Here is a 26,762-nt window from a genome sequence, read left to right on the forward strand (position 1 = left end):
CCTCAGCGCCGGTCCCTTGTCGGGAAGTTCAGCTGTGTTGCCTCACAGCCTCGCTGTAGACAAGGTAGGAGTATCCCACTGATTTTACAGATGAGGACACTGAGACCCAGAGAGATGTGGTAGCTGTAGTAGGCGGAGCAGGATTGAATGGGAAGGGACTACAAGCGTGAAAATGTGAGATGAGTCTCTGAGTGCCAGCCTTGGGTGCCTGCTGTGGGTGAGGACACGCCTTGGTTCCCTGTCGGCAGCTGTGTGGCCGTATTCTAGGGCTCTGCTCTCCCAGACTCCCTCATGGCTCGCCTTTAGAAGTCTAGAGACCCAGCTGGCCTGGGCAGCAGCCTTGCCTCTGCAGTCCTGGGCCGGGACTGAACTCAGGGAGGGAAGTGGGGGGCCTGGCTTCACAGAACATTCATTCTTCAACTCCCCTACACAATCTGATCATGCCATCCTCTTTACAAACAAGGAAATGAAAATCCTGCCCTCTCCCAGCCCAGGCCAGCTCTGTCTTCCTGTCCCTCAGTGCCCTAATGGACCAGGCAGGAATGGCCGCCTGTGCTTTGGCCGCCTCCAGTTGCTATAAGGCTCAGAAGGGGCGGGAGATGTGGAATTGTTTTTGGCAACTAAAAAAAGTAAAAAGGCAGAGAGTGTTGCTAGATGCTGCCTCCATGTCACAGGGTTCCCTGGAGAGAGGTTTGTAGGATATAGAAGGTCCCCCAGCGAGGGCCTTGACCTGTTCTAGAACCTGTTCTAGGCCAGACCTGAGCCCTTCAGCCTGGCTCTGTGCTCTGAGAGAAGGGCAAGCCACTGGGAGACATGAAGTTCTTTCCCTACAAATTAATTCTTTACATCTACAGATTGTTTTCAGAGCCCCGTGCACAACGTTAACGCTAACCCTGCTCCTCATCCCCCATTAAGTGGACGACAGTGTATCCAGAACAAGGTGACAGGAGAGCCCCTGGTGCGGACCGTGTTGAGGTCCTAACTGAACACACTGCATGGTCAGGCCGGCTGCTCCCCCCTGGAGCTGCATTTGCCGGTTCTGTAAGCGTCTGAGAGCCTTCTGTTTTGAATTTGCGGGGCTGGGTGCTGTGGGAGCTAAAAAGGTTCATCAGACCCGGCTCCTGCTTTAAGGAAGGTTATAATTGAGAAACTAAATGTAATAAAGAAAAGCTGGGAGCTGGTAAATTCTGTGAGAGCAGGGTGGGGTCCCTGAGGAGTTGGGAAATGAAGCCAAGATGGGCTTTGGAAGCTGGCAGAATTAACGAGAATGAGAAGGGGTCGTTTGCTGCACAGGGTCTTTGACACTTTCTGGGCTCTTCCTATAGAGCATGTCTGCCCCTCGAGCATCTCTCCCCCTACCCCCATACTCTTCCACACCTCCAGGCTTTTGCAAATGCTGTGCACTTGCCTTGGCCCTCTGACCATCTTTGAAAACTCAGCTCAGGTGTCCCCTACATCCTGTCTCTGGACTGTGTGCTCACTTGGCACAATGAGAACCAGCCCCTTGGTAAGCCTAGGGCCTGTTGAAAGAGCAAGCTGTGTGGTCTGTTGAACCATGGGGCGCAGGAGAGAAAGGGGTAGGGCTGCGCTGATGGTGGTGAGGGACCTCAGATGTGAGACCCAAAGAGGAAATGGGGGCCGGTCTGGGAGTGAGCAGATCAGAGCTGGGCAGGACCAGCCCAGGGAATCTATGTAGCTGATTCCCCGGTCTTCAATAGCAATATATATTTTTTAAAGATTTATTTGTTTGACAAATACAGATCACAGGCAGAGAGGCAGGCAGATAGAAAAGAGAGGAGGAAGCAGGCTCCCTGCTGAGCAGAGAGCCCCATGTGAGGCTCGATCCCAGGACCCTGGAATCATGACCCGAGCCGAAGGCAGAGACTTTAACCCACTGAGCCACCCAGGTGCCCCTCAATGGCAATATTTTTAAAAATAATAATTTTAAGGGGCTCTTGGGTGGCTCAGTCGGTTAAGTGGCTTGATGTCAGCTCAGGTCATGATCTCAGGGTCATGAGATCGAGCCCCTCGTTGGGCTGCGTGCTTCAGATTCTCTCTCCCTCTGCCCCCCATCCCAGCTGGTGCATGTTCTCTCTCTAAAAAAATAAAAAATAAAAAACTTGAAGTAATCTCTACACCCGATATGGAGCTTGAACTCAACAACCCCAAGATCTAGAGTTTGCATGCTCTACTGACTGAGCCAGCCAGGCACCCCCAATATATATATATATATATTTTTTTTTCTAATTTGTTTGATGGCAGCCCACAGTAGGAAACCCTTAACATCTCAACCCAATACGTGTTTCACAGAAGTTAGCTCATGTGCGAAATACTCTGATATTTTCTGTTTAACTTCATTTTTAAAAATGCTGGTCACCATCCATTGGAGCCCCAGTCCCCTTATTGCTGTGTCACTTGGGGCTCTGGAAGTTCGAGCTGTCCTCTTGGAGCTGGGGTGGATGGTGGGCAAGCTGGATGCAGCCACTTGGCTTCTCTTCTGGTCAGGGGCTCTATTCCACCAGGGCCTCGGGTAGAAGGGATGGATCAGGGAGGTTCTTTGTCTGCAAAGCCGCCTCCCACCTGTTTTGCGCTACAGAAGACTGTAGGCCCCTCTTGCCTTGGAGGGTCACTGAGACTAGAGAAAACCTGCCTGTCCATCCTGAGTTGGGGAGAGGGAGTTGGGGACCAGGGAACCACATCAGATGACATCCTGAAGGGGGAGATGCAGAGCCCAGAGCCCTGGGCTGTAGTGGGCCTCACTGGCTCAGCCCCACGCTTAGGGCGAGGATAGGCTCAAAGAAGCTGCAGCTTCAGGTTGGAAGAGGCCCCTGAGAGCAGACAGGAGGATGTGGCATCCTTCTCCCCACCCCCTGCCCTGGCACCAGCCGGGTAAGGCAGCAGAGGGTTCTGGAAACTACATCCCCTCAACTGTAGTCTGTTCTTCGGTGCTGGCCCCACTTCCCTGTGGTACATCAGGCCAACCTCTGCTCCTCTCCGGATCCCCCACTTTGGCCAGCTTGCTCCTGACCTGCTAAAGCTTCCCAAGTCAAGACCGGAGCCAGCGAGGATCCTGGAGACCTTGGGTTTGTGGCCCACGCGGCAGCCCCCAGCCTGCACTCGGCTCAGTCCTGCGCCTGCCTGCACTGAGCTTACTCCCGGGCCCTGCCGATGGCTGCCGGCCTTCCGTGGCACCTCCTCCACCCGGGGGGCTCCGGGGCTCCTGGCGAGGGAATCTGCACAGCCTGCTTCCCCGAGGAGTCATGAGGTGATCATCTCCGATTCCTCAAGAAAGGCAAGGCTGGGACTTGGAGTCCCCTTAAAGGAACGGTCTTCTGATACAGGTGTTGGCCTGAAATCAAGTGGATTCAAACTCAGTGGCCTTCCAGAGAGCAGAGGGGCCCTTCTCCGTGTTCTCCAACAGGAGCCAAACCTGAATCCCAGGCGTGCTGCCTTCTTTCCCTCTTCAGCCCATTCCTTTCTGAGATCTTCCATGCTGCGGACCAGCAGGTAGCTTGTCTCAAAGGACCCGAAGGTCCAATTGCCTGAATGGAGACCCCCGAGTTTGAGCTGCAGGAAGAGCCCGGGAAGAAAGGAGAGGTGGTGGGAACAACAGAGGTGAGCCCCTGGCCTGGAAAGGCTCAGGCTGAGGAAAATCTCAGAGGCCTCTCTGGGTTCACACACCCTTCTCTCGGTCAGAACTGACCACACCTTTCTGTCTTCCTATCCTAAGTGGCCCTCCAGTTGCATTCTTCTTGTCTTGTGTTCTTTTCTTTCGTAAGTTGTCGTTGTAGGCCTGGCCTGCCGGGGTTGTCCACAGGCTCCACCCCCACCCCGGGCACCCTCTGGCTGGAGAGGCTGCTGAGCCCCAGAACCAGGGATGAGGAGACCAAAGTGAGACGAGCCCGAAGCCAAAGCACAGTGAGTAGTAACACCAAAACTTGCACGTCCTAGGGCTCCAGGCTCTGAAGAGAAGTGACTTGCTCAGGCACGGGTGGTGAGAAATGGCTGGGGATTCCAGTTCAGCGGCAGCTCCCAGGCCCGGACTCTTCCCATCACTCCATGCTTATGGGCAGGCGTTGACGAGCCAGCCCCAGTGAGCACTGAGCTGCTGCTTACCTGGGTTGGTTACACTCCAGAATACCAGTTTTGTACATCATTTAGTATGAGATGTTCAGACAGGGAGGGAGGTTGTGTTGTCCTCTCCAGCGAAGAAAAGCACCCAGGGTTGCAGTCCTGATCCAACTGACGGGTGCAGGTCTCCTGGACAGCGGGGTGCTGGGCAGCAGAGGGGCCGGCAGGCTGGGGGATAAGGAATAAGGGAGACACCCTGCTGTTCGAGTGGCAAAGGAAGTTGGGAAACAGGGAGGGGATGAACATGACCTGAGCATCTTTATTCAGGGGCTGTGCTGTACCTTTATACACATTTAATTCCCAGGACAAGGTAGGAACTGTTGCCCCATTTACACAGAGGAATCGTGACTTCAGAACTTAAGTTCCTCACTGAACATCGCAAAGCTACTAAGTGCGCGAGGCAGGGTTCGAACTGGGGTCTTTCTGACTCCAGAGTCTGTGCTCTTTGCACTAAACTGGCTGTGATGAGCTCAGCAAACCCACAGTGCCTCTGTCCTTAGGATCGGCTCCACCACAGCAGCTCCCAGACTGGTAAAAATCTCCTGGACCAGGTCATAGACTTCACCGGTCCCCAGCCCCTCGCCGGATGCCTGGCACATAGTAATGTGTGGCCGTTCAGCCGAGCCTTAACAGGAAGAAGCTGAAGAAGCTGTAGGTTCAGAGGACACTGGCCCTTCTCTGGAAGTAGATGGAGGCCTGGTTGCTGGTGAAAGCCCCCACCCTCAGGACACACACTGCTCCCACACACTGAGACGGCGTGCAGGGTCTTTGAGCAGTGGGGGTGACTGGCTTCTCCTGGGAGAGTGGCCCAGCTCTCTGCCCTGTGAGCTCAAGATCTAAGACAGATGGTGGCTGCAGATGTGGGCCCAGACATTCAGCAGAAGACAGCGCGTCACCCGCTGGAGCAGGAAGTCTCACGCTCGGCAGAGACGACAGTAGGGCCTCAGACACTTGGACAGACATCTGTCCCTGCGGGCGCAGTGCACTTGTGCTCCTCAGACCCTGAGAAGCCATGTTCTCCGCCTGGATATGGCAAAAGTTGGGTCAGATTTTCCCCACTACATGAAACTCTCCTACAGCCACGAGTGCTCATCTTTGCTGCCCCAGCAGCTAGCACCGAGCTAGCCATCAGCAGTTAGTGAGTGGGTGAACAAAGAAATTAGCGAGCATCTCCTGTGTACGTGGGGCTCTGTACTGTGCAGACCGCACGGTAGAGGACTCCAGACCCACGTGATTCACTGGTGATGTCGGGTATTTGGCTTCTGCCCTGCTGGTGGGAGGAAATGGTGGGGAAGGGAGATCCAGTCCTGTTCCGGAACCTGGAGGGCTCCTGGGGTGTCTTGCCGGAGTTCCCTTTTAGAGGAAAGGGGGCCCCTTGGTGAGAGGGAGAACTGTGGCCAGCACATCCAGAGATAAGTGAGCAGAGGGAAGCCTGTCAGACGACTTCAAGCAGAAGCATGCTGTGATTTGGGCTCTCAAGATGACAAAAGAGCACTGAGTGAAGCTGGCCAATACTAGAACCCCTAGGAGATAACAGGACTGTGAGAAAGGAGAGACCAAGAGGATCATCTGGTGAGCTCGCCCCAGCACGGCCAGTCACTCGCAGAGCGCTGGGATCCTGGGACATGCCACAGCAAGGTGTGTCCCAAAGGGCGGTGAAGCCACAGTCACCAGAAGGGCCTTGGTTCTGTCAGAGATGCCCAAGCCTGCTGTGCAACACCAGCAACTTCCTTGGCCTGGCTGCTAACCATGTTCTAGGGCCCAAGTATGGATAGGAGGAATCTTTTCCAGGGGACTGTAGGAGACTTCTGGGTGCCCACTGCCACGCTCTGCAGCCTCTGGACTGACATTAGCCAAGAATGTCAGCCCAGTAAAGACAGAGCTAAAGGAGCATCTGGGGACCCCATACCCTCATTGCAGAGATGGGGAAAAGATTTATCCAAGGCCAGGGTGGTTTAAGAGGAGGAAAAAAAAAAATTGAGTTTGTTATTTCCAAAAATAACACTGAGGTGGACAGCACAGGAAACAATAAAAGTTATATTACCGTTTCATAGTGTTTTTATTTGATTACTTGTGGTGGGAGAACGTGAATCTCCTTTGTATTTAGGGTCTCTAAATGTCTCAGCCGGGCTCTGAGCCCAGAGATCTCAAGCGACTTTTCCAGAGCCACTCAGGGAATCAGAAGTAGAGCTGGGGCTAGATTCCAACATCCTGACTCGCAGACCAGTGCTCTGCACTGCGGTGACCTGTTGCATAATATGGAATAACTGTGGATTGTCTTCCCTTTTATGAAATTTCCGTTTGGTCCTTTGCGACCAGCCAGCAGCAGTAGTGTTGCTGGTGAGAGTGAGGAAGTCTGTCTGCTGGGGCGTTCGCTGCACAGATTTTCCCTTGGGTTCTGGATACAGCCCCAACTAGCAAAAGCACTGCACCCGTTTGCGCCAGGGACGCTGACCCCAGGGTCCCGCAAATGCTAAATAAAACAAGACGTGCCAGTGTTTGCGCTCGGCACATGGCAGGGGCCCTGCCTCCCCCTCCCCCAGTCTTCGCCTTGGTGGCCGAACCCTGGGCTCCGCCCCTTTCCCCCCAGACCGGGGGAGGGGTCCTCCTAGGCGTGGAGGTAGCGGATGCTCGCCGGCTGCAGACTTGCACAGAAAGGCGGGATAGAGGGGGCGCCCGCGGCCCGGGTCTGGCCGCCTCGGTCGGCCGCGCGCCCCAGCCCCACCGGCCCTCGCAGCCCAGGTCCCGCCACGCCGTGAAGTTTGCGGAAACTTTTGCCGTTGCTTCCCCGCCCGCGCCAGCCGGGGAGCTGTGACGCAGCGTCTGGGGCTTGAAGCCCGGACTGAGAATAGAGGGACGGCGAGGCGGGGAGAGGGAGGGGACGGAGAGCGAGAGAAAGAGCGCACGCCGGGGTCCTCCGCGACCGCGCGGATTCTCCTCTCCGCCTCCCCTTTCTTTCCCCCCTTGGCGCTCTCTCTGCCGCCCCGGGCCCGCGCCCGCCCGCGCCTCCTCCCCTTCCCCTCCCACGCTGCCCGCTTCCCTTCCCCTCTGCCCCTCAAACCCTCCTCCCGGGTTCTGCGCTCCTCCCTCCGCCCTCCCTCCGCCCGGCCAGCCTCCTTCCCTCCTCTTCTCTCCTCCCCGGGAGGCATCACTTCGTCCCGACCGGAGGGAAGACGCGAGCCCCTCGCGGGCGATCATCACAGCCCTGCGCCCGCGCTGCCACCGCGCGCCGCGCCCGTGCGCCCTCGGTCCCTCCACCCCCCCGTCCCCCAGCGCCGCGCCGCGGGCATGGAGCCCCGCGGGCCGGCCCCCGCGCCCTGGCCTCGTCACCTGCTGCGCTGCGTCCTGCTCCTCGCGGGTCTGCACCTCGGCCGGCCCGGTGCGCCCGTGTACGCCGCCGCCGCCGCCGCCGCCGCCCTCCCGGGTAAGGCGCTGCCAACTTGGCCAACTTCGGGGGCCGGGCGGGGGAGGGGGACAGGAGTGGGCCGCTCTCGACTTTCCCTCTTTTTTTTTCTTCCAGAAGCGCGTGTGCGTGTTCATGTGTGTGCGTGCGTGCGTGTGTGTGTTTGTGTGTGACTGGGTTTTTTAAAATCGTCTTCGCTTTTCTGGAAGCAGGGTTGGGGGGGGGAGAGGGGAGGAGGAGCGCGCCTGGAGGTGGGGGAGGACCTGAGTGGAACCAGATGTGGCAGGCGGCGGGGGAGGGGAGCCCGGGGGTCTCGAGCCGCCTCAGAGGAAGAGGGCGGGCTCCGGGGAGACCCCCGCGCCCACCCCCGCTCCTGGACCACCCGGCGCCGGCCCTGCGTTGGGCCGGGAGACGTGCGTCCGGGGAAACCAGAGGCTCCGTGCGTCCAGGATCTTCCTCCAGGCCAGTCTCACCCCTGCGTTATTACTGTTTTCGAATTATTCGTCAGGGCTTGTTTGCCCTTCCTGGCATCTGGGCGGTGGGGGTTATATTTTCCACACTCGGCCTTCAAGGACAGCTTGTGGCATGTGGCAGCCGCGCTGTTTGAAGGGATCTCTGTGGGGCAATAGCGTGTCCCCAGGATGCAGCGACAAGCGGGGTGCTGTGTGCGTGTGCGTGTGCGTGTGTGTGTGTGTGGCGTGGCGTGGGTGGCTCTGACCAAACGGGCGCCCCTCCAGAGTAGACAGACCTTGGGCCCCAAAAGAGCTGCTAAAGATGCAAACATTCAAGCAACAAAACAAAAAACCCAAGTTGTGCCTTCTCTTTCTGCTGCTCTTTCAAAGGGTGACAGTGCTTGTAGGGACAGACCCCTCAGCAAGAATTTGAGAGCTAAAGGGAAAGATCCACTTCCAGAGTGGGGGGGTTGCCGGAGTCAAAGCTGGCACGGTGGGGGAGTGTGGTTATTACAGCCCCCGCGCTGGGCCCAGCCTGGCTGGCTGGATGTTTAATTTGGGGCTGGGGGTGAGTGAAAGGGGACAGTCAGTGCAGTGTTTGCAGTTTGGTGCAAAACCCATCAGCCCCCTGGAGGCTCCAGGCCCTCTAGCCGAGGCCGATGCTTGCTCAGTTGGCCCGCCCGGTGTGACGTAGAGAACCAAGACACGTATTTGCCCGATGGAGCTGTCCCGATTGTGCAGATGGGAGTGGTGGGGTCTGGAGGGACCCATAGTCACATCGAGTAGAATCCCCTCCCCCGCCCGCTGAATTCCAGACCCACCTGGAGCTGAATGTTAGACACCAGCCAGGCCATCCGGCCCTACCCACCCCAGGTCAAGGCTCAGCCGATGTCCCCCTGCCTCCCAGCCCTCCCGCCTGTGTCTTCTCCTCCGTGAAGGAACTCGACAGGGCGGGAGGCCTGGAGGAGGGTGGCCATTCCAAGAGCCCCAGAGCACAGTTTAAAGCCAGGCCCTGGGAGAGTCATGGCTAGAGTGCTGACTCGGCCCTTTCCCCCACGGAGCTTTTGACGGAGCTGGAAATGGTGAGAGGCCCCATCTGGGAGGACGCCCGGAGTGCCCCCTCTACCTTCTGGTCTCCCCCTCTCTTGGCACCCTCCTCAGGCCATGTCTCAGGCGGGACTTGTAGCCCCCACAGCCTCGGAGGGGGCCCGTCCCAGTGGTATTGTTCCGATCACGCCCATCCGAAGCTTAGGTACGGGCAGGAAGGAAGCTAGGGGTGTGGCCCTGGAAGGATGAGTCCCCACAGCAGCTGTTGAGTAATAGAAAGTTGAACCACCGTGGTCCCCGCACATCATTGTTCCCTCTGCCCCGAATGCTCCTCCTTGAGGCCGAATTCCTCCCTCCATGCCCCCTGTACCTGATGAATTTGATAGTCCCCGGGAACCGTCTACTGGATCCGAACGGTTGGGGAAATGCGCTGCTGGGGCAGAACTACACCCCGAGTGTCTGCGGGTGGCTCTCTTTAAGCACCAGCAGGGGAGCCCCGGGGCAGCAGAGTAGGGGGCACCACCCCTTGGGGGCAGCGGTTGGCCATGCCTCGGTGTGTGATGGCAGCACGTGCGTCTTCTCCGCCGCCATAGGGTGCCCCACAAGGTGTGGCTGCAAGACCTTTGTAAATTGCAGCATTGGTGTGTATTTGCGACAGAGGAGAAACTGTGTGGGGGACGGAGGGCAAGGGTCGCCAGGGTTCTCTGGAGGGAAGCTGAGTGGGACCAGGCTTTGCAGAGGCAGGGACGGTGAGCAGAGAGGGAGACCTGGAAGTTGGGCTAGGCTTTCTGTCTGGGAACGATGTGGAAGCTTGCCGGGCTGGGGTAGAGAGTGGGATGGGGGGGAAGCTGGCCAGGTGCCCGGGAGGCCAAAAATTGGGGAGCCACTTGCTGGCTGGCTTGCTGGCTGATGGTGGGGAACCCCAGGGCTTACTGAACAGAGGACTGAGGTGCAGATTGGAAGGAGGGTTCCTGGGAACCCTGGGGGTTTTCGTGTACCCAGGCTGAGGAGTGAACGGGGGTTAAGAGATTTTCCTTTGGGGACAGACCCTGCTGCCTAGGGGGCAGAGAAGGAGGTGTTCCTTTGAAAGGAGCAGGTACTCGCTGCCGCTGGGGGTCAGCCAGACACGTGGCCTGCACTTCCGGCCCCGCCCCTGGTGAGTCACGGAGCTCAGATCCTTCTTATTCCCCTACCCGCAAAACCCAGTCTTCCTGGCTCCAACCTCTTGTCTTCTGTGGGCTGCCGGGGCTTGGGTGGCGGCTGGCTGAGCTTTGGTTGGTGCTGGGAGCCGGCTCACCTGGACGAGGTGAGGGTGCAGGCAGGGGAAGAGGAAGCCCGGGTCTTGGTCCCCATCTGTCGCACGAGAGACATCTTGCCTTTCGGGTGCTTGCACGGGTACAGTGATTTGGACCGATGAAATGATTTCAGAAATACCGTGAAAGTCTCAGAAGAGGATTCGTGTGGATTCACCACTAATTTAACTCCTGTTGCTCCCTGCGGAGGGTCGAAGCGGTAGCAGCAAGGGCCATCATTATTCTTGTGCCGGGTGTCGCGTGCCGTGCCCCGTGCTCCACAGTCAAGAGCCCTTGCACCGCACAACCCTGGAGGGGTGGGGGGCCTTACCATCCGTTTTGCACACTGGCACTCAGGAGACGCGAGTCGTCAAGTCACTTGCTCAAGACCACACTGCTCCACAGTAGCAAGTGATAAAAGTAAGATTTGAACTCAGGGGTGGCCACGGAGCCCAAACCCTTCAGGACCAGACCATGCTGCTTCTCTGTGAGTTAAACACTGCCGGGGTATGTGGTAGGAAAGGCTGGAAGATCCTGCTTGATGGGTATCTCTCCAATAGCTCTAAGCCCTCTAGAACATCCCCTCAATGTGTCCTCCAAGGAACCCTAGGAAGAGGGTAGAGTGGGCAACCCTCTGTTTATACCCGGCTGTCAGGGTGCTTGTCTCTCCCTCGGGCCCACTGGGCCCAAGACACAGGGACCAAGCCGGCCATAGCATCCTCAGGGTATCTCAGGTGCCTGCTCTGAGGGGGCATCCAGAAGCTCCTGACTGAAGGGGCCTAAGGGGGAGGAGCCAGCCCTCGCCCCGCCCCCCTTCCCCAAGGGCAGGGATATCTGGGTTCATTCATTTGCTTTGATGAGCCCACACCATGCCGACAGCTTGGATGATGGTGGCCTGTTCTTTTGAGCCCACCACCCTACACCTCCAGTGGGGCATCCTTGGACTCAGAGGGCCTAGGTATGGCTGACAGAAAGTGTCCCTTCCTGTTTGGTCCTTCGTGAGATGGGAGGGGCCACTCCCCATGACTGGATCCTATAAATCTGGGTGGGGTGGGCCATGGCAGCAGTGACGCAGCTCTTGGATCTCACCCTGGGCACTGCAGGTCCCGTCACTCCTCAGCCAGGAGTGGTGTCTGTAAACAGGCAGGCCGGATGAAGGCCGCGTCGTGGCATCTGTGACCCCGGGGACCTGCCAGCATCAGCCAGCTCCAGTCACTTAGAGGACAGATTGGGTGGACCCCCAAGCTTCACACGTGGCCTGATGAGGAACCCCAAGGGTTCTTTCCTTTCCTGCCCTTCCCTGTCCTCTCCTGGCCCCTTGACCATGCAGAGACCCCTCCCATGGTGCCTGGCTGGACCCATGCTCTCTGCTTCACCTCAGCCCTGCTGTTCCCCCCGCCATTTCGGTTCCTCTGGTTGGATTGCTAGATGATGGGTTTGAAACCTCAGCTGCTTCTCGCTTCCTTTAGCCCGCTCTGCCCCATCTCCCCACCGAACCTTCCTTGTCCACTCCTGCCCAGGCCTTTGCGCACAACTTCCTCTGCCTAGGATGCCCTTGTCTTTTTCCTCCGTGGCTGTCGCTGCCCCTCCTTCCGAGACTCAGGATCCTGAGAAGGACACAGAGGAGTCTCGGTCACTGCTTTGGGCTCACTGGAGCTAAGGGGAGGCAAACACCCAGATGCCACTCTCCGGATAAACCCCAGCATGGGGGAGGGGCCTTCTCTTTATCCCTCTCTCTGGGATCACCTGTAGGAGGACAGTGACAAGCTTTTGCCCTGAGCTTGGACAAGCACCTTCCTGTAGGGAAAAACAAGAAGCCAGTTTCCCATCCTTTCCTAGCATCCTCAGAGAGTGTTTGGAAAGGGAAGCGGATGTGGTACTCCCCACTGTAGACTGAGGCAGGAGCGCGGTGTGGCCGGGAATGTTCCCGCCTCCCCTTTTCGGTCTTCCAGAAATGTAAATCAGGACTGAGGTAATGCCACTCATCAGCTGTGGGACCTCAGGCCAAGATTCAAGTGTCTTCATTTGCAAAATGGGAAAAATAAAGCAGTACCCCCTCCTTAGGGGTATTGTAAGAGTGACACAAAAATGAGATAATATGTGTACGAGATGCGTGCCTGGTACAGAGTCATTTCTGAGCAACTGATATTAAGTTGTTGTCATTTTTTATTATTATTAGGAAGAGAGAACATGAATATGAAGGGACTTAAATGTGAAAAAACACAGTCCTCAGCATACAAAACCCTAATTACAGCAGTTTTGTTGTAGTTGTTTTTAAATCAAAGCAAGTCTAACCCCATTACTTCTTGGTGACACTTTGCGAACTACTCTAAGTGCCTAAAAGTAACCATAAGGCTTCCTTTTTCTGAACGTCAGTTTAAATCCTAGAGGGGGGGGAACCCCTCTCCTCTGCTGTTCTGACTCCTAAACCCCCTCAACTCCCCACCCTCCCTCCTCACTTCCCCTCATGAAGCTTCTCTAGCTGACCCGCGGGCGAGAACTGAGGAATTTCCTCCCCTCTGGACTATCATTGTGAAACCCCCAGACGGTTCCAGGCAAACAGGAGCTGAGCAGTGGTCACTATGGGGTGCTGCCTCCCCCTGGTCGCCAGGCTCCCTGATGACTGATTTCAGCGACCCTCCTCCCACCCCACCTTGCAGTCTGGCGGGTGCTGTTGATAACCTCAGTGAGAAGAAGGCTTGCTCAGCAGAACGCAGCCCATACAGAAGTCAAGTGTAAACAGTTTGAGGTCCTCCCTCCCCGCAGCCCATGGCTTGTAGTAACCCCTGTCAGTCATTCGTGACGTCATCTTCTGGTTTTTATAGTTTGCACACACACACACACAAATATTTCTTTTACACAGAGGGGACCCCATTTTATTTATTGATTTTAAAAGATTTAATTTATTTATTTATCAGAGGGAGAGAGAATGAGAGAGCCCAGGCAGGCAGACCTGAGCCCTTCCAGTTGTTCTCAGCTGGAAGAAGCCTTTCTTTCCAGAACTCTTCTCCTCCAGGCCACCTGTTGGGTGGAGCCACTTCCTCCCTTCTTGGCCTCCTGGACAGGCATTTACAGCCCTGGCCCAGCACAGCACTCAGGACACAGTGGCATTTAGCAAGTCCTTATTGGGGGGAAAAAAAAAAGGAAAGAAAGAAAAAGCAGACAAGTGTTCCAAAGAGGTCCCCCACTGCTGTTTTATTGCAGTATAATTGACATATACCCTTGGATTCGTTCACGTATACAGTGTAATGATTTGAGATAACTTATACATTGTGAAATGATTGCCCCAGCAAGTTCAGTTAACATCCATCACCTCAGGTGGCTACAAATTTTTTTTTTCTTATGATGTGAAGTTTTTTTTGTAGTAAAAGGGCAATAAGGAGACTTACCCTTCCAGAGTTTAGATGATGTCACGATCATGAAAAACAGACACCACTGAGTTAAACAGAAAAAACATCTGATGAACTGGAATAAATTCCAGAAGTAGATTTAAACTCATCTTAAGAACTTAATGAGAGGGGTGCCTTGGTGGCTCAGTGGGTTAAAGCCTCTGCCTTCAGCTCAGGTCATGATCTCAGGGTCCTGGAATTGAGCCCCACGTTGGGCTTTCTGCTCAGCAGGGAGCCTGCTTCCTCCTGCCTCTCTGTCTACTTGTGATCTGTCAAATAAATAAATAAAATCTTTTTTTTTTAAGATTTATTTATTCACTTATTTGACAGAGGGAGATCACAAGTAGGCAGAGAGGCAGGCAGAGAGAGAGAGGAGGAAGCAGGCTCCTCGCCAAGCAGAGAGCTCGATGTGGGACTCGATCCCAGGACCCTGAGATCATGACCTCAGCCAAAGGCAGAGGCTTAACCCACTGAGCCACCCAGGCGCCCTAAATAAATAAAATCTTAAAAAAAAAAAAAAAAAACCTTAATGGGAGACCTAACCAGAAGCAACACACTAATGGGGTAAAGAATCTTGACTTCTAAATGTCATTGGACAACGGGATTACAATGAAATATATAATTTGGATATGGATAAATATGGATATAGATAAATTTGTAACTGATCACACTGGGGGCAGTTCCGATGGCAAGTTGTCATGTGGAAAGTGCCAAGATCACGAGAAATTAAAGAAATCAACTTTTTTTCTTTAAATATGTAGTTAAACTAGCAAAACCAGAATACCTCCTCTTGGCGGAGCTATGAGAAAGCATATGTATGACTAGAGCACTATAAAATTATAAATGGGTTCAGTTTTTCAGGATTCAGGCTTTCAGACAATATGTAAGAAACTAGTTATGCAAGAATTCATGTCCTTTGACCTCATAATTCCACGTTGGGGGATTTATAAGGCATTAATCCCAAGGAGAAAAAAAATGCTCATAGTAGTGCTATTTAAAGTAGCAAAACAAAACAAAATCATTTTAATGCCAGATGATAAGATTATGGCTAAGCAAACTAAGATATCTTTAACACAACGGACAATTTATGTAACTCTATGTGACAGATACAGCTAATGTCAGTACACAGACGTAAGTCTAACTAGGCGAGTTCTCTTGAAAATAAGGCAATCTTACAAAACAATATACGCACGCCAATAACAAGCGGAGAGGCATGCCTGACATGAACATTCATCTCTTCACCCATTCATTTACCTGTTTTGGTTCTGTTTTCCTGAGCACGAGCAATGTGCCAGGCATACTGTAGTATTTGGTGCTGAGGACACTGGGTGAACGAGCTGGGCATAGTTTCTACCTTCCTGAAGCTTGTATTTTGAAAGTAGTCCCCCCAAAATATGAAGCAGCATAAATAGAGTCAAATGTTCACTGATGCCATTTTAGTTGCAATTTTTTTTTCTTTTTTTTGACAGAGAGAAATCACAAGTAGACGGAGAGGCAGGCAGAGAGAGAGACAGGGAAGCAGGCTCCCTGCTGAGCAGAGAGCCTGACGCGGGACTCGATCCCACGACCCTGAGATCATGACCTGAGCCGAAGGCAGCGGCTTAACCCACTGAGCCACCCAGGCGCCCCTTAGTTGCAATTTTTAAGTTCATCAAAAGAAAGATGGAAGGGGCGCCTTGGTGGTTGTCATGAAGCGTCTCAGGTCCTGATCTCAGGGTCCTGGGATCGCGTCCTGCGTCAGGCTCCTTGCTCATTGGGGAGCCTGCTTCTCCTGGCCTGCTGCTCCCCCTGCTTGTGCACACTCTCTCTCTCTTTCTCTCTCTGGTAAATAAATAAAATCTTAAAAAAACAAAACAAAAACCTCTCTACCTTTGCCTACCCCTCCCACATAAATAAACAAATCTTAAAAACAAAAAAATGGAGCAAGACACACCTCTGAAATCTCAGACTTGGGATCGGGAACCTGTCTGAGAGGAGTGAGAATAGCCCCGAGTGAGACCAGCCAGGGCAAGTAGGAATTCAACTGGAAATAGCCTTGTAGTCTGTCTGGGTCCCTGAGGAAGGATTTTCTGGTATAACCCTAGAGATCTTTAACCTCACTTCCGAAGGCTCTGAGGATATAAGAGCATTGGTGGTTTAGAAAGAACCTGGAAGCACTGTTTGTAACAGCCCAAACCAAAACAAAATGTGCATTGAAAGACATATGGGTAGAGGTACTTGGTGGCTCATTTGGATGAGCGTCTGACTCGATTTTGGCACAGGTCGTGATCTCAGGGTCATGGGATCGAGCCCTGTGTTGGGCTCTGTTGGGGAGTCCGTTTGAGATTCTCTCTGAAATAAATAAGTAAATCTTTAAAAAAAAAAAAAAAAAGAAAGACTGGGACGCCTGGGTGGCTCAGTTGGTTGAACGACTGCCTTCGGCTCAGGTCATGATTGCGGAATCCCAGGATCGAGTCCCGCATCAGGCTCCCAGCTCCATGGGGAGTCTGCTTCTCCCTCTGACCTTCTCCTCGCTCATGTTCTCTCTCACTGTCTCTCTCTCAAATACATAAATAAAATCTTTTTTAAAAAAATAAAGAAAGAAAGACAGACAGACAGACATATGGATATATTACAGGGTATAGACACACAGTGGAATATAATGCAGTGGTGACACCAGTGAACCTTAGCTACATGTATTATCTGGGCAAATCTTAGAGATACATATTGAGTGGGAAAAAAACATTATCCTACTCTTTATCAAACCATTGGGAAAGCTGAAAAAACAGTGAGCACTCATCTACTGTTACCTAGAAGTGCCACCTGTTAACTGTTGCCACATTTGCTTTACCTCACTGTGTGTGTGTGTGTGTGTGGTGAAGCTTTGACGCAGTTGCAGGAGTGACATTTCACACCTAAATACTTCACCATGCATCAGCTAAAAATGAAGACATTCTCCTTTATAACCACAGTACCATAATGACATTCAAGAAGTATATCATACAGTTCCTTTTGCAATATGCAATTCATGTTTTGATTTCTCTAGTTGTCCCAATAATACCCCCTCTGTTTTGTTTTTGTTTTTTAAGGTCCAGGATCCAATTCATTGTCCTGTCTTGTCCAATCTCTCTCCTTTTTTTTTTTTTAAGATTTTATTTATTCATTTGACAGACAGATATCACAAGTAAGCAGAAAGGCAGGCAGAGAGAGAGGAACCGTGGGATCATGACCTGAGCCGGAAGCAGAGGCTCTAACCCACTGAGCCACCCAGGAGCCCCTCAGTCTCTTTTATTTTAGAATAGTTACTTGGGGGGCGCCTGGGTGGCTCAGTGGGTTAAAGCCTCTGCCTTCGGCTTGGGTCATGGTTCCAGGATCCTGGGATTGAGCCCTGCATTGGGCTTTTCTGCTCAGCGGGGAGCCTGCTTCCTCCTCTTTCTCTCTGCCTGCCTCTGCCTACTTATGATCTCTCTCTGTCAAATAAATACATAAAATCTTCAGGAAAAAAAAAAAGAATAGTTACTTGGTCTTTCTGTCTTTTACAGTATTGCATTTTTGATGACTTCAGGCTAGTTGTTTTGTAGAATGTCCACAGTCTATATTTGTCTGATGTTCACTCAATACATTCACATTAAACATTTTTGGAAAGATGTGTTACATGGGTGATGCCGTGTTATTTCCATTGTATCACATCAAGTAGGTTTGTTCCCCTGTTGCTAACTTTGGTAATGCTAACTTTGGTTACTTGGTTCAGATTGTTTACCAGATCTCTACGCTAAAAAGATAAAAGATGCCTTTTCCCCTTTGTATTTAGTAGGTAATCTAAGGAATTTCAACTAAACCAAGGAAAGAACACCTAAAAAAGCAAAGTTGTTCACAGCAGCATTATTCATAATGGCCCCATACTGAAATCCAGCCCCACTGAAAACTACCCAAATGCCCATCAATAGTAGAAGGGATACATTGTGGTGGCTCCACAAGTGAGTGGTATAAAGCAACAGGGGCACCTGGGTAGCTCAGTTGGTTAAGCATCTGCCTTCAGCTCAGGTCCTGATCTCAGGGTCCTGGGATTGAGCACCATGTCAGGCTTCCTGCTCAGTAGGGAGTCTGCTTCTCCCTCTCCCTTTGCCCCTCCCCCACTCCTTCATGTGCTCTCCCTCTCAAATAAATAAAAAATAAATAAATAAAACTTTTAAAGCAATAAGAATGAACAGTCCACAAGTCCATGAAACAGTGTGCATGAAGCTCTCAACACTGAACCAGATGCAAGGGGTCTCATGCCATATGATCCCATCAGTATAAAATATAAGAAAGAGGCAAAACGGATCTGTGCTGTTCTGAATCAAGGAGCGTGGTTAGCATTAGTGAGAGAAGTTTTGACAAGAAGGGGTCTTAAATGAAATTTTAAAAGAACAATGACCAGGGAAGAGAGATCTAGCCAATGAGGAAAAACACAAGAACTCCAGTAGTTTTCAGGCATCTAAAATCAGAATAGGTGAGACAGCATAGTCTGTGAACAGAGTTCACAGAGAAGACAAGTAGCAATATCTAATAAGCCTACAGAACATGTTTTAAAATTACTAACAAACAAGGTGCCATTTTCAGCCCTGACAGTAGTGCCAACAAAGACTGATGTAACAGTATATTCAATATACCATTATTTATCATTAGGAAAACCTCTTTATAAGTTGAAGACTATTTTTTTTAAAGATTTTATTTATTTGACAGAGTGAGAGATCACAAGTAGGCGGAGCAGCAGGCAGAGAGAGAGGTGGAAGCAGGCTCCCTGCTGAGCAGAAAGCCCGATGCGGGGCTGGATTCCAGAACCCTGAGATCATGACCCCAGCCAAAGGCAGAGGCTTAACCCACTGAGCCACCCAGGCACCACCTAAATTGAAGACTATTAATAATGAACAAATGAAATGTGGTATATCACCTCGTGGAACATCATACAGCCATCAAAATGGTTTTTTACAAAAGTTTTTGGAGACAGAAAAATCCTTTTGCTGAAATATTAAGTACAAAAACAAGATGTAAAAAAGTGTATGGATATGTGATGTGTCTGCATATATATTGTATAGATGTATACCTATATTATAAATATACACATATTACATATATATGCATATTTATAATATATACATGAACATATGTCGTAGTTTGAGTATATAGACAAAATTGATAGAAAAGTGACATCAAAACTTAAAGGAAGTCACAGGTCATATTCTACTGTACTACACTATATTGTGTTATATAGTATCTGACAGTGATGCTTACAGAGACGGCTTTTTTGTCTTTGAACTTGTCTACATTTTTGGCAATGGGGGCGCAAGGGCCAACTTTCACCTTGCCTAACCACGTGACTCCAGCCCCTCTCCAATTCCCATCACGCAACTGGTCCCAGAGCGCAGCATGTGACTCCGCGGAGCCAATCAGAGGCTCCCTGGGGGGGGGTCCATTTCCCCCCGCGTCCCGGAAGCCTGGGTGCTCTCTGGGGCTGCGGTTCTGCATGCCGAGGCTGTTCGGCTGTGCCGGGCTGGAGGGCGGCTAGGGAACTGGGTGGGCGACCCCAGAGACGGAGACCCCCCTCCCCCCCGCTACAGTTTTCCCCACCGCTCCTCGCCTGCCCCTCCCGTCTTTTTTTTCAAACGAAGGTTTGGAATCTCAACCTTCACTTGCAGGCAGAGAGGCCCCGGCAGGAGGGGGGAAGCTCGTCGGCCTCAGGGCAGGTTTTCCAAAGACGCGGGCCGGTCCCCTAAACCAGAGCAGGGTCGCCCTGCGGCGGTGGACACTCGCCTCGACGCCCTTCCTGTTAGCGGCCCTCCAGACGCGAGCCTGCCCGTCTTGGCCTTGCACTTAGACCTCGAGTGTTGACAGAAGGAGCAGCGGGGCTGAGACCTTACGGAACAGCAGGACACAGAATTCTGCAGGCACCCGACAGCAGCAGCACGTTTGTCCCAGACTGGAGAGCAAATCAGAAAGGCGCCTAAGCTAGGGGACAGCTTTTGGGGAGCATTTCTGCTTTTTCGAAAGTTTCTGTGTGACTGCGCAACAAATGGAGACCACACTTTGCTAAGTCTGTAAAAGTCTGTCACAGTCAGTTGGGCAGTTCCATGAAGACTCTATTTTAAGTCTCCCATTCTCCTTTTCACAGATGAGACTGAGCCAGACAAACTTAGAGCCAGGATTACATAGCTGGTGAGTGGCAAAGCCAGGGATGCCATGCAGGCCTGTTTGGGTCTTACTTTTATTTTATAAATAAATAAATATTGACTAAAATATAATGAATATTTGTGAACCCACCACCTAATCCAAGAAAGAACAGTCCAATTCTTCTGTCTAGCTATGTGCCTTCTCCTCTGACTTCCCCCTCCTTCCCACCAACCCAATTTCTGTCCTGAATCTTGTACTTATGAATCCCTTGGTTTTGTTTTTTTTTTTTAAGATTTTATTTATTTATTTGACACAGAGAGAGATCACAAGTAGGCAGAGCAGCAGGCAGAGAGAGAGGGGGAAGCAGGCTCCCCACTGAGCAGAGAGCCCGAGGGAGGGCTCCATCCCAGGCCCCGAAGTTCATGACCTGAGCGGAAGGCAGTCGCTCAACGACTGAGCCACCCAGGCGCCCCTGAATCCCTTGTTTTTAAGTTTTTTAATTCTTTTTTTTTTTTTTTTAAGATTTTATTTGAGAGAGAGAAAGTGAGAGAACATGAGCAGAGGGGGAACAGAAGGGGGTGAGGGAGAAGCAGACCCCCTGCTGTGCAGGGTCCTGGGATCATGACCAGAGCCGAGGGCAGACAGACGCCCAACAAGCTGAGCAGGCCAGGCACCACTAAAAATTTTTAATTCTTTAAGTATAGTGTAAGTACAGGAAAATGAACACATGAATGTTCAGTTCAGTGAGTTTTCACAAACTGAACACACCCATGTAGCCGGGGCTCAGATCCAGCAAGTAAGAACATTACTAGTGTTCCAAGTGCTTGTAAAGATGTTCCATAGCCTAATTGAACATGGGTATTTTTTTTCTTTATGTATGGTATTCATATCCTTGATCATCTTACTTCTTCAGATCTTAGTGGCTTAATATTATCGGGGTATCTGTGTTTTTCTCATGGATTTCTATAAGCTTCTGGCTGTTTTTGTTACAAATATCTTCCCATTTGATTTTCAGTTAAAATTTTTATTGGGGGGCACCTGGCTGTTGGGTAGGTGGAGCCTGCGACTCTCAGAGTTGCGAGTCTGAGCCCCAGGTTGATGTAGAGATTACTTAGGAAAATCTTTAAAAAGGTTTTTTTATTTGGGAAACGTGTCTTTCATTTTCCCATCCTCCACCATCTTCATCTTTTTAGAAGATATAGAAAGCCCTTTGGGGTCAGACTGGGTTCTTCCCCGCATGGGAAGGCTCACAATGACCCCCGTGAGGTCCCCCATCTTTTCTGCTTGACTAACCCTCCTTCCTTCCCTAGGCCCTCAACAGCACATCTAAACATGTGTTCAGTTAGTGAACATAAATGAGGCTGTGAAAAGACAAGATTCCATATATATTTTTTCAAGGTAAGAATACATTTTCAGGGAGCCTGGGTGGTTCAGTCAGAAGAGCAGGTGACTCTCGATCTCTGGGTTATAAATTCGAGCCCCATACTGGGTGTAGAGATTACTTTAAAAAATACATTTTCATGATTGTAAAAACTTGCACTTACTTATAGAACACAATTCAAATAATGGGAAAAATTACCAAAAAAGAAAAAATACCTGAAATCTCATCACTAAGAAATTTTGGAGAATATGGGATGCCTGGGTGGCTCAGCTGGTTAAGCATATCTGCCTTTGGCTCATCCTGGCTGATCCTGGAGTCCTGGCATCGAGTCCCACGTCAGGCACCCTGCTCAGCAGGGAGTCTGCTTCTCCCAGTGACCCTCCCCACTCTTGTGCTGTCTCTCATTCTCTCTCAAATAAATAAATAAGATCTTAAAAAAAGAAAAGAAAGAAAGAAAAAGAAATTTTGGAGAATATCCTTATAAAATTACTTCTCCTCAGGGGTGCCTCGGTGGCTCAGTCGGTTGAGGGTCTGACTTTTGGTTTCGGCTGTGGTCATGATCTCAGGGTTGTGAGATTGAGCCTCACATGGGGCTCTGAGCTCAGCACAGAGTCCACTTGTCCCTCTCCCTGCTGGCTTGCTCTCTCTCTCAAATAAACAAAATCTAAAAAAAAAAAAAAATCTTCAAGTAACCTCTCCTTCCTCTCCCTCTTCCTTTACGAAACTTAACATAAATCTTTTCATGTTATTTTGTTGTTTTATAACATTCTTCTGTGTACCAATACGTCATCGATGTATTTCCACCCAGCCTTTCTATTGGTTGGGTAGCATTCCATTGTATGGATGTACCACAGCTTACCTCCTTGTTGGACGTTTGGGTCATTTCTCATTTCATTGTTACAGATAACCCTGTATGCATCTAGTGCATTTGACCTGCAAACTGATGGGGGATTCTGACACACGGTGGGAAGGTGGCTTGATTAACATCAGTTTAATGCCTTTGGACTCACCCATTCTCTGTTGTTAGGGGTGTGCCGTGTTCCTTGGCACATGACAAGGCGTGTACTTTTTTCCATCTATACATCTCTCAGGGACCATCTCTTCTGGTTCATTCCTTTAATTTTCCTTTCCAGGTGGACTGACTTTATTGTAGAACTCTGCACATATAAATTGAGGTCACTTCTGGTGAAGTTTGAAACAAAGGACATACACACACACTCCCTCTCTCTCTCTCAAATAAATAAATAAAATCTTTTAAAAATAAATAAATAAAAGAGAGAGAGATGGGGATCATGAGCAGGGGGGAGGGTTAGAGGGAGAAGCAGGCTCCCCGTAGAGCAAGGAGCCCAATGTGGGGCTCTATCCCAGGACCTCGGGATCATGACCTGAGCCGAAAGCAGATGCTTAACTGACTGAGTCACCGGGCGCCCTCTATCTTTTTTAAATTAGCAAATATGTTCATTGTAGAAAATGAAAAGAGAGAAAAAAAAAAATCACCCCCTAGCCCATCAGTCAGTGATAAGCACTGTTCACACTTAGTGTATACAGTGTTTCTAGAACTCTGGTGTGCCTGGGACTCTCGTTTACAATCCAGATACTCCTTTACTTGGAGGTTCTAATCCAATAGGTCTGCTGCTGGGCTGGGGCACATGCATTTGTCCCCAGGCCCCTTGGACACTCAAGTTTAAGAACAAGAAAGCAAAAATGTAGTTCCAGACTTTGCTTGATTTCAAATAAAATAGAAATGAGATCATATTATACATTCGGGTTTTTTAAAAAAACATTTACTCAAGTAATCTCTACACCCAACATGGGGTTTGAACTAACGACCCGGAGATCAAGAGTCACATGCTCTTCCGACTGAGCCAGCCGGACACCCCACATTAGGTTTTGGTTTAATCAGAATGTGAACCTCTATCCATGTTCAAATACTCTTTTTAAAATGTATTTCTCTTGTCTGCGAAGTGTTCCATTGCATGAGGACATTTCAGGTTACCCGGAATCATATTATTGGACATTCCCTCCAATCACTGCTGTTGCAAATAACGCCGTGTGGTTAAATCTTTGCATAGATTCCTAATTATTTCCTTAAGTTAAGGGTTTTTTTTTTTTTTTCCTTAAGTTAAATTCCTATGAAGTGAGTTTTGGGGTCAAAGCCCTTGTGCTTTTGAGAGATTTTTGTTTTGTTTTTTAAGGTTTTATTTGAGAGAGAGAGGGTGCACGAGCGAGAGAGCACAAGCAGGGGGAGCAGCAGAGGGAGAGAGAGAGATGCAGGCTCCCCGCTGAGCAGGGAGCCCAACGCCGAACTTGATTCCAGGACCCTGAGTTCATGACCTGAGCCTAAGGCAGCTGCTTAACTGACTGAGCCACCCGGGCACCCCTGAGAGATTTTGATATATGTTGCCAAATTCTCCTCTGGGAAAGTTGCACTCCTATGACTATGTAGGTTGCTACTACTATCACAAGCTCATTTTTTGCTGGGCAGGCCAGTGAGGTCTTTCCATCCATGGTCTCCACCAGTCCTGCCAACTCTCTGGTAGGTAGCCCCCAGCGTGGCTCCCGGCACACGCTAACCATTTCTCCACTGAACAGCTGACAACACGGAGGGATGAAGAGGTCAGATGACTAGTCTGAGAGCAGGAATTCAACGCCGGTCTTGTATTTAGGACCTGAGATCTCTTAACCACACCATGGTTTTCAGTTAATATCAGAGAGTGATGATTGGGGGAGCAGTACTTTTTTTTATATGGTTCTAAAAAATGTATGAAAGAAATCAGAAGACGGGAGTGAATGCGTGGGGAAAGAGAAGTAAATTGCAGGCACAGCACAGACATTCCTTTGTAGGTCAGGTCTAGTGCATTATTTTTGTGGGTCTGGGTGATGTCATAAATGGTGGTGGTGGTGGTGGTAGGGTGTTGTGTATGTGACCTTTTGTGTCTCTCCTGAGAAAAAGCAAGTTAAATTCACCAACATTGAGTACCGAATAGGGTTCTGTGGGAAATACAGAAAGATTTGGTTTCTTCAGCATTCTTCAGATCCCCTGTGTCTCCTTTCCCTCAGTTTCATTTGCCCTAGAAACATGATAATAATATAATCAAAAGTTACATATAATCTCAGCTTCCTAGCACAACAAATAATTGTGTGTTTCCTTTATTCCTTTATGTTCAGTAAAATGTCCATATGTAGATCTTTGGTTTGGTTTTTTTTTTTTAAGATTGTATCTACTTACTTTTTTTTTAAGTTTTATTTTTATTTTTTTTTTAAAGATTTTATTTATTTATTTGACAGAGAGAGATCACAAGTAGGCAGAGAGGCAGGCAGAGAGAGACAGAGGGAAGTAGGCTCCCCGCTGAGCAGAGAGCCCGAAGTGGGACTCGATCCCAGGACCCTGAGATCATGACCTGAGCTGAAAGCAGCGGCCTAACCCACTGAGCCACCCAGGTGCCCCTGTATCTACTTACTTGATAGAGAGAGAGCACAAGCAAGAGGAGCGGCAAAGGGAGAGAGAGAAGCAGGCTCCCCGCTGATCAGGGAACCCAATGTGGGTCTCCATCCCAGGACCCTGCGACCATGACCTGAGCCGAAGGCATACACATAACCGACTGAGCCATCCAGGCGCCCTGTAGATCTGTTTTCAAGGAGGGTATAATTTAGAGGATGTTAAACCCTTACCCATAGGACACAGTGCAGCTTGCTTCCCCTTCCCCTGGTCCAGCTGAATTCAACAGACACATGGAACACGGTTTTTTTGCCCCTCACCAGGAAGACACATAGATCAGATACAGATAGCTCCTATTCTCCAGGAACTGGTTAATGGGGGAGACATACCCTAAAAGAATCATGTCAGTACTCCATAGACCTCTGCCCAGAGATCTCCCCAGGAGTCTGTGAAGAGGCAGAGAGGGTGTTTTATAATTCAGAAAACAGGGTTCCCTAAGGTAAGAAAACAGGGTTCCCTAAAGTCATTTAGATTGTAATGGCAGGGTCACAACCTGAACTCCCAGGCTAAATCTAAGATCTCCTGGCCTCCTCTCCTTCTTCTGGGTAAGGGGCCACAGAGCTGCACAACCGCCCGAGCCCCAGAGAGGGTCCCATGCAGACTGTCCTCCGGTCCCTGCATCTGCCAGGCCCAGCAGTGTGGACGCTACCCCACCTCCTTCCACACTCTCCCTTCCAGCTGCCTGTTCTGTGACCTCATCTTCCGCTCACAAGTGCCCTTGGAGTTGATTTCTGCAGAGCCAGAATGTGGCGGGGAGCAGAGCGACCCCCCAAACTGCCCTGGCCCTGCCCCCTAAGATCCCCCCACTTTGCCCTGTCACATTCTGGATGGCCTCTTTTACCTGCTTCTCCCTTCCGGCCGCACCTGGGGTGGGGCCCAGAAGTTCGGAGGCCAGAAGCACATGGTGGTTGCCAGGGTACCCATGGGAACCGGGGTGGGGGAGGGATAGGATTCCACATCTGGACTGTGAATTTATTTTTCTTTTAATACTGTTGAAGACAGGCTTCAACACTCGAGTCCTTGGCCTTATTTCCTCTTATCGTTTCCTCTCATCCAGATAGCAGTGTCTGCTAAGCCTGGTTCCCAGGCTCTCTGCTGTGAAACAAACAGATTCTTGAGCTCCCAGCCCCAGTCAGGGCCGAAGCTCTCGCTTAAATATTAAAGAAGGAGTCATGATCTTCCTTCCTTCCGTTAAGGAGTGCTTACCAGGTACAGAGCATCTTCAAGCGTTTTCTTGCTGAATCCTCCCAGACACCCAGGAGATGAGTCTCATTCGTGTCCTCCCCAAAGCAAGGCCCGCAGAAGTGAAGCAGCCAGCCCCAGGGCCCACACAGGGACTTGAACCCGGGCGGGTACTGAGTCCAGAGCTCCCCTTCCAATCCTTCCACCGCAGTGCCTCCGGGACGCAGTGTGAGAAGGTCCTCTTGGCCGGTCACTGCAGAAGTCAGCAAGGGCTGAATCTCCCAGGTAGGGAGATCCTGAAGGTTCCCAAGCAAAAGAGATTGTAAATTCAGTTAACTTTAAAGAGTGCCATGCTTTGCTTTTAGAACCCAACAAGTCATCCTTGAATGTGGCCACGTCAGAAGGTCAGGAAATTGCCAGTAAGTAGAGCAAAAGCTTGTTTTGAAGCGCGTCATGATTTTTTTGTCATGTTGTGCTGTGTTTCATAAATGTCTCCTGAAAGGAATGTCATAGGGACATCGTGGTTGCTGTGGAGGCTCATTTAGAGGACCCGACCCCCTTTTTATTTTTGGTTCTGAACTAGGCACAGCTCTCTGGTCATTTCTTGACAGAGATCAGGATACTGAAGAATGTTTCTCCTCTCTGATAAAAACAGTTGTGCAAGCACAATAATATGTGGCCACTCTCATCCCACTTCATGTTGGGACAGTGGCCGAGGGGGGTGGGTTGCAAGAGGGATGGGTGGAGACTGTGGCAAGCTAGCAAGCCCCCGCCCAGGGGGCTGCTCCACTCACTCACGGGGACTGGCTGCCCGTGGGCACACTGGCTCAGTGCTGTCGCGCGTCCAGTGTTTCTAA

The 26,762-nt window shown here is 50.8% G+C and overlaps 1 protein-coding gene across 2 annotated transcripts in view; it reads left to right on the forward strand.

Moving 5' to 3' along the window:
- Nucleotides 1-6,811: 6,811 nt before the first annotated feature.
- MRC2 (mannose receptor C type 2) overlaps nucleotides 6,812-26,762 on the forward strand; it is a 56,319-nt gene continuing 36,368 nt past the window's right edge. Inside the window, exon 1 of one of the 2 annotated variants that reach the window (XM_045080875.1) lies at nucleotides 6,812-7,555. In XM_045080875.1, the coding sequence (XP_044936810.1) occupies nucleotides 7,420-7,555 (136 nt within the window). In that variant the 5' untranslated portion in view covers nucleotides 6,812-7,419. The remainder of the gene's footprint in view (nucleotides 7,556-26,762) is intronic. The other variant, XM_045080874.1, reaches the window with a different exon arrangement.

This window comes from Mustela putorius, unplaced genomic scaffold (assembly GCF_011764305.1).
Source record: "Mustela putorius furo isolate JIRA1106 unplaced genomic scaffold, ASM1176430v1.1 tig00000487_pilon_pilon_pilon, whole genome shotgun sequence".
Classification (NCBI taxonomy): Eukaryota; Metazoa; Chordata; class Mammalia; order Carnivora; family Mustelidae; genus Mustela; species Mustela putorius.